Source organism: Alligator sinensis, unplaced genomic scaffold, assembly GCF_000455745.1.
Source record: "Alligator sinensis unplaced genomic scaffold, ASM45574v1 scaffold408_1, whole genome shotgun sequence".
Lineage (NCBI taxonomy): Eukaryota > Metazoa > Chordata > Crocodylia > Alligatoridae > Alligator > Alligator sinensis.
The window spans coordinates 1,145,902-1,153,626 of NW_005842319.1; the positions used below are offsets into that span (position 1 = coordinate 1,145,902).

General features: G+C 39.3%; 1 protein-coding gene across 1 annotated transcript in view; it reads left to right on the plus strand.

Moving 5' to 3' along the window:
• Nucleotides 1–7,715, plus strand: part of CUNH5orf22 (chromosome unknown C5orf22 homolog) — a 17,828-nt gene extending 10,113 nt beyond the window's left edge. Inside the window, 6 exon segments of the mRNA XM_025209956.1 lie at nt 1–395; nt 1,501–1,563; nt 2,087–2,208; nt 3,924–3,990; nt 4,920–5,059; nt 6,467–7,715. The exon segment at nt 1–395 is cut by the window's left edge and continues 28 nt beyond it. Coding sequence (XP_025065741.1) covers nt 1–395; nt 1,501–1,563; nt 2,087–2,208; nt 3,924–3,990; nt 4,920–5,059; nt 6,467–6,599 — 920 coding nt within the window. The 3' untranslated portion in view covers nt 6,600–7,715.
• The last annotated feature ends 10 nt before the right edge of the window (nt 7,716–7,725 follow it).

The following is a 7,725-nucleotide window of genomic DNA, read 5'->3' on the forward strand; positions in this document are numbered from 1 at the left end:
AGAAGCTTTTACATTTGAATGTCCTTCTAGTTAAGCCCTCTGAAACATCCAAACAAGACGACAAAAATGAAGCATCTTCTGCTAAGAAACTGAAGTTAAATGCAGAAGATACAGCAAACACTGCTACTCCCACTTCATCACAAGGACTGGAAATTGTTGGCCATTACTTAACAGATGCAAAGGCTCCTGGAGATGAAGAGAATGCATGTGCACAAGATAAAACAGAAACGTTCTTAGAGTCCTCAGCTTCCTGCTCTCTTGGAAGCAATGAATGTAAACCTATAGAGATGGTTAATGATGTTCTTCAAGTAGTACAGAAAGGAGATGCATACGTTTTAGATATTGACTTAGATTTTTTTTCCGTTAAGAATCCATTCAAAGACACATACACCCAGGTAAACATAGAAACGTGCAGTCCTGCTTACCTTCATAAAAAAATATGTGCAGTCTCTCTCAGCTTTATAAATAGTTGGCAGCCAAATCCTTTTTTAGTGTAGAAATTACCATATTGTCCTAACCTACTCTATATAAACTAAACTTAGATGGTGAGGTAAATATTTAGATGGGGGAGGTGTGAGAAACAAGGGCTTTTAGTGATATCTTTTATTGGGCTAGCTGCATATTTGGAGGAGATGTTGGACAAGTTTGCAAGCAAAAAGTGCCCTTCTTCAGGTAATTTTTGCACCCAAAGGCTTATCCAACATTTTTTCCAGCTATACAGTTGGCCCAATAAAAGATACCAGCAGAAAATTCTTACTTCTATTAAAAGGAGGTATTTGGGACCGGGTGGACACATCTATACGAGATGTTTTCTGAGCAGTAGGCTAATTAGCTGCACAGTAAACATCATACATCTACATCTGCACTCCTGTTAGGCTGGAGTAAACAAATTTACTCCACAGCAAGGATAGTACTTATCAATTGTAAACCTCTCTTATGTTTTAAAACAGTAAAACATCTTGTATAGATACATAGTAAATAAGTTAAAAAGTCCGCAAGAGCACATGTAGCACACTGAGATATGCGAGTGCTTCAGGGGATTGCTTGCTGGCTAGCCTGTCACTGAAGCAGCCTCATGCCCCAGCCAGCCCTTCCACAGCATGTTAAGCTAGGGGGTGTTAAGCAGGTACATAATCTCATCCCTGATCAAGCATGCACATAAATACATAGTTTTAAAGATAGGATTAAGTCCTGTCAAAGTAAGTTTGAAGTTTAGCATGTGATTAAATGCCTAGTTGAATTGGGGCTGGTCACTGTTTTCTGAAGTAGATGAAACCATAGGGAGTAACCTGAAGCCACCCTTTTCTCCCATGTATATTTACAATAAGATTTCTGAAATACTGTGAGCATGGGGGTCTGTCATGGTAACATCACTCATAAAAATAGTTTTCCTGGGGATACAAGAATCTGAAAACATTCTTCCAGTATATATTCAGTTCAATACATTGTATTTTGGATATGAAGGCACTAAAATACTCTTCCTTTTTTTTTTTTTTGGAGGAAGAATACAAGATCTTGCAAGAGCTGTACAGTTTTAAGAAGCCGAATACCAATTCCACAGAGGTATGGCATTTCCTTTTAGTGGATGAGAAAAGTGAAGAAATGATCATTTTTGTTTAACTTCTAATAATCAGGAGCTGTGACCATGAGAGAGACAGCTGCAAAAGATGCATAATTGCTGGTCTCCAATTAGGCTGTATATTATGCTGGATAGTAATTTGTAGTGCCTTAGGAAAGCTTTCTAAGTAAACGTTATTACCTGATTTTGTGAAGTGTGTGAGGAGTTAGCCTGGGTGTGAAATCTAATTTGCGTAAACAAACTGCTAATTTACAAAAGTGAAGCCAAAACATAACACATAGTCTAGGATATGTTATTTTGTTTTTCTTTTTTTTGGTTCCTACTTTTATTTTTCAGCTAGAGATGTAGTAAATACTCTGTTAGTATTCAATTTATTATTTGTTGCTATTAATTTATAATAATTTTATATAATTTAATGTATAATAATATTGTGTATACTTTATTGCTATCTTTTAATACCTAGAAGTGTCTATATAATCTAATACCTGTACGTGTGTTCTTTCACAGGAGGACTTGTTAGACTGTGTTGAAAATCGTATCCATCAGTTAGAAGATCTGGAAGCAGCTTTTGCAGATTTATGTGACAAAGATGATGAGGAGACTCTGCAAAAATGGGCCTCATATCCTGGGTAAGGGATCTCATTCAGCTCAGTAGTTTTTGTAAAAGCAGCATGGTGAGTAGACTATAATATGTTCAACAGGAAAGTGTTTTTCATTGCAGTTACCATTTGTGAAACATGGGGTGGTTTTGTCCATTTTGCTAAAAGAATCAGTTGTAAAACTAGCAGAGTAGTAACATTATGGTTGGACTTTTTTTTTTTTTGCCTCCCTCAGTTCTAGTCCGTTCCACACTATTTGCTTCAGTAGACTTTTCCTCCTATAGAGATCTTTTTGCCTCTGACTCCTGACACTTGGTTATTTTGAATTCTCTCCTGAAATCTACTTGCTTAGTAGCCTTCTTTCCACACCACTTCTTTCCACTTGATTTTACATCTCTGCTGGCCCATCTTCAACCCTTCCAGCATGGCTTCTGCAGCAACTGTGAGGACAAGTGCTGCCTAAAAAGTACCAGTTCCTATGGGAGTGGGAAACAACTTTTTGTCCAAAAAAAAAAATAGGGAACACCCAAAACCCTCACAGATTTTTCACTTGGCAATGCTGCTATGGCATCTCAGACTTGTATGCTGGACACATCTTGTCTCTTCTCACTGTTGTGATTAGGGTTTCTCCACCAGATAATGTCTCCATAATTCACTGCATTTGGGTCAGCAAGAGTCAGACTGTGCTGCATCATGTGTGATGTCATCTGGTCTTGGAGTGAGCTCCATAGAGGAGAATGTGAAATCATGATGTATCTGAGTAAAAAATTACATGGAGCACTATGGCGACATCCCCTACGTCCTTTTTTTTTTAAACAGTAAGTTTTTGGGTAACTTTTTCAGGCAGTATGTCAGCATCTTCTCTGATGAATGGGAAGAATGTCCATTTTCCCCCACCATGTATGGCAACAAATGAATCCTGTGGCATCTCAGTAGCAATGTCTGCTAAGACTCCATTTGAGTTAATACTATATCTCAGGCTCCTGACAAGCAGTACACTTACGACACGATTAACCAGTTAATCATGTCTTAAGCAGCAACTTGGGCATATGTTCAGATAATTAATGGTGTGCTAGAACAAGGAATAAGCCATGCACAAAATATGTGGAATAACTTTGTGGTTGGTTTGTATCCCACTTTAAATTGAACATGTGGACACACCCAGCCTCAGAAATTCACAAGAGCCTGAATCAGTTGACTGGTGCTCTGCGGTGCAGGAGCACTGAGCCCCCAGTTTGTTACTTGCTGGTGCAGGGAGACCCCAGGACTCCTCTTTCACTATTGGAATCTGATCTCTCATCTTCCAATAGCACCTCCTGCCATGCTTATATGTTATGGCTGGAGGCATGATTGTTGGGATTGCATATCTGATCCCATTGCACATGTAATTGACTGCCTACCAGGGATCTCTGTAATATCTTGAATGCTGGGAATCAAGTTATAACATCTTGAATTTCCATTTGACTGCCTAAAAAAACTGAAAGGAGATGGTTCCAAGCATTGGTCTGTTCCCCAAATCCCATGAAACTCAGACAATGTCTCTCACAAGGAGCCTGGATCTTGCAATCTCATGGGGATAATGCTCTTGCTCTTTTACAGAAACAGGTTCAGAAACTGAGCTTGGAACTTGAGACATGCTAGTAGCAATGTATTATTTTCTCTCCTTTGCCTTTATTTATCAAAATCTGTGTTAGGTGCACGTACTTCTTTTTATGTAAAAGTAACTACTTTGTTTTTTATCCCAGAATGAAACCCCTGGTTCAACTTGTGCATAGTTTGAAAAACCGAATGGATACTCCTGACTATGAAATGGTAATAGAGAGTTACTTAGCTGTGTTAGTCTGAAATCAGGGAGAAGGCAGGATGGATTTGTAGCTTATATACCTCTGATTTAGTTAGTCTAGCATAAGCTTTTGTGAGCGGGACCTTACTTCATCAGATGCTGTGAAAGGACATACACAGCAGTGTAAAAGATGGAGACAGTATTACGTGCTCTGTGCAGGTCCTTCACAGCATCTGATGAATAAGCTCAGGCTCACAAAAGATTATGCTATATACTTCTGATTTAGTTAGTCTATAACAATGGTCGGCAATGTTTTTGGACAGAGGGCCAAAAACACCCACAACCTCGACTTGTAAGATGTTGGTGTGCTATGGGTAGATAGTGGGGGAGCCATGAGGGACCTGATCCTTGTTGTGGCAGCACAGCCCCAACCCCTTCCCCAAGGCACACATGCCAAGCAAAATGCCTTGGTCTATAAGGTGCAAAATTGACCCTGCCTTCTGTGTGATATGGTAAGCCATTAATAGTAAGGACTGTATATAAATAGCCTGCAGAAATCTGTTCTCAACAGGGCAAAATACTGAATTCTTTTTTACTTTACTTCTTGAAACCATAAGGGTTTAGGAGTGTTTCAGTATTTGTACTTCAGAGAATTTTCAAAACTGGGCTTCTTTAGTTAGGTCCTGTTGTCTGTACTTAGGCACCTTTAATGGTGGTCTAGTTTTTCAGGGGTACTGTGGTCCAACTACCCCCATTGCTGTGGTCCAGCTGCCACAAATCAATTGGATTTGTGGAGAACGTCTTCAAAGTCTAAATTTAGGAACGTGTTCCTTGATCTGATAGATTTTTGGACTACCTGAAGCCCCCAAAAGTAGTAGCTGGCCAAGTAACATTTCTTTGCAAATTGTATCATTCACTTTTAGAGTAGTGAAATCCTTCTGTCAAATTAATCTTCTAGGTTCATCAGGCTGGTCTTACCTGTGACTATTCTGAACTTCCCCACCATGTTAGCACGGAAAAGGAGATAGAGGGCCTCATGCAATCTGTTAAGCATCTTTTGAAAAACATACCCAAACCTACACTTGTGACAATTGCTCGGTAAGAATATGTTTATTTTTATGCTAAACACTTAGGCAATAGCTGCACAGTCAAAGGATGAGGTGATGATAGCATATCAGTCCACCTGCCTAATGAAGGAAACAGAATTCCCTGAACTGCGTTAGGGGTCAGTAAAGTTGCAGTGTTGGAGTGAAAATACAGAGCCACATATTTGGGTCCTAGCTTGGGAATAAAAAAGTCTCTGACTACCATCTGATTTTTAAGTGGTGTTTTTTTCTGGTTTTAGTTCAATAAACAGGGAATGTAAACCAGGGGTGTCAAACTCACTCTGCTCCCTGGGCTGGATCTGGACCATGGGGCTCCTCACAGTCCAGATCCAGATGTCGTAGGAAGGCTAGTGATGGTGCCAGAGTAAGCAAGGGCGGTGGAGGTTAATACACACATCACTTGCCTACCAGGTCTGTGTCCCCCACTTGCCCCATGCCCAAATTCCTTGGCCCTCTCCTTTTGGACCACATGACATGGCTCTGAACTGGATCCAGCCCACAAGCCTGAAGTTCAATGTTCCGATAAAAATAATTAAAAATCTTAGGGATCAAGTATCAGTAGTGTCTACTTGTAGTTGACTTACCTATTTTACTGGGTAGCAATTAGATCAGGCTAACCGTTTAGTTAAAATTAGGTTTTCCAGTCTAACTTGTCATCAGATATTTACCAGAGGTGCCTAATCTTTAACTTTGGGCACGAACAATGACAGTTACAGTAGTAGGGAGAGAGCGGAAACATCACAAATGCCAAGGTGACCCCACCAAATCTTTTAGAGAATTACCACTGGCAGAATCAAGGGTAAAACTTCAGCACTGCAAGCGATACTGGTTTAGGTTTTGCCTGTACATGTCCATTCTAGAGTAGCCATTGGGCAAAGGCAGTCTACTACCTGCCACCTAATGGTGAGGCCCTATAATAGCTACCTAGTTTTTGAGCCACCCTGAGCACCTGCACATTGATGATTCCTGGTCCTAGTAATCAATATACAGAACCAATGTAAAGTATACCAAGGTATATGTACTTCTCTCTAGGCCTTTTACTAGAATGATAACATGGAATAGAGACAGGAGTGGCAGGAGATGCCACAGTACCTACAAGCTTAGATACCATAATAATGAGTACAGTATAATAATTGAAGTGAAATAAAATAGGTCATGTTTCTGGTTTTGCCGCAGGTTTACTTTTTGACATAAACCTGTCTGCACTGAAATGTCACAAGCTTGAATATGGTAATACTGTGGGGGTATTTGTTGAAAGGATACAAGGAGGCTAAACTCAGTTTGTTAAAGTGCTTTGAGATCCTTGAATATAACAGACTAAGCAGGAGCAAAATATGTTTACAACACTCTAGTGTTTTTTATTTACGTTCATTTGACTGTCTAAAAATCACTGTTACAGATCAAGTTTGGATGACTATTGTCCTTCAGAGCAAGTAGACTTCATTCAAGAAAACGTTCTGAATGTTCTAAGCTCAGTGTATGGTGTTCTGGACATTCATTTAGAATATGCAGCAGATTCATCTTCTGCGTGAATGGACTCTCCCATACCCTCCTCTAACTCAGCAGCATTACATACACAATTCAGATATTTCCATGAGATTGCTATGCTGTGAAAATATCTTGTACTGAAAGCAGTCCCATGTCCTTTGCCCCCAGAACAACTTCCATACAAGCAGGAATTCATTATACACAATTTCACAGTATGGAGATTCCAATATTTTTATGTATATCGCTCTCTGACATTTGCTATCTGGACTATTTAATTCACCAAAACCAGTATATTTTTGAGTCTTATATTAGCTATATTTGAATGGGGAGGGGAAAAAAACTTTTTATATTACAGCAGATAGCACTAGAAACCAAGGTAGTAAAGAGAGTTAAATTTTAAGTGCACCCTGTCTTTGTTGCATTGATTTCTTAGGAAGCTGTACCTGAAATGTCATCTGCTTTTGTGCTGGTCACTGATTAGACTTTGGTTTTTGGCTCCAAATTAAATATGGTACATATTTTACTAGACTACTTTCTAAAAACTAGTATTATGAGGAGAAACTATTACGTTTAGTCCACAAAGGCTGTAACAGAATTAGACACACATTTGAAACACCTATTAAACCTATTAGCTTGCTTTTTCTTATTTTTTAAATAAATAGATTTCCCATATTTTAGTAAAGCATGGGATGAAATGTAATAGAAATTTGTTAAACCCATAACTGAAACCAGTATCATGATGCGTTAACTACAATTGCCAGTAGTGGCATTATTTGCTCACTCGGTGACTTTTGCTCCTTCCCTGTGCTGGAGATAATCACTTTTCCATTTTACCTATGTAGCCTGCCTTCTATTGAATTTTCCAATAACTTAATCCCCTTATTCAGCAAGGCACTTTATTGGCAACCAATGCAACATCTCAGAAATGCAGCCATATCTATAAAGGACAGTTGCAGTCAGTCAGTAAAGGTGAGAGAAAGGGGAAACTTTGATCAGGGATTTTGTGATAGCCACTGCTGCAACAGTGTTATGAAATTCCAGCATCCACAAAAAAGCTTATTTTCTTAAAATTTAATCTTACGCTATTTTTCCTTTGGAAGTAGGTATCTTATACAAATATGTTTTAGTACCCATTACATTGGGGGGGGGGGGGGGGGGGGGGGCGCGGTC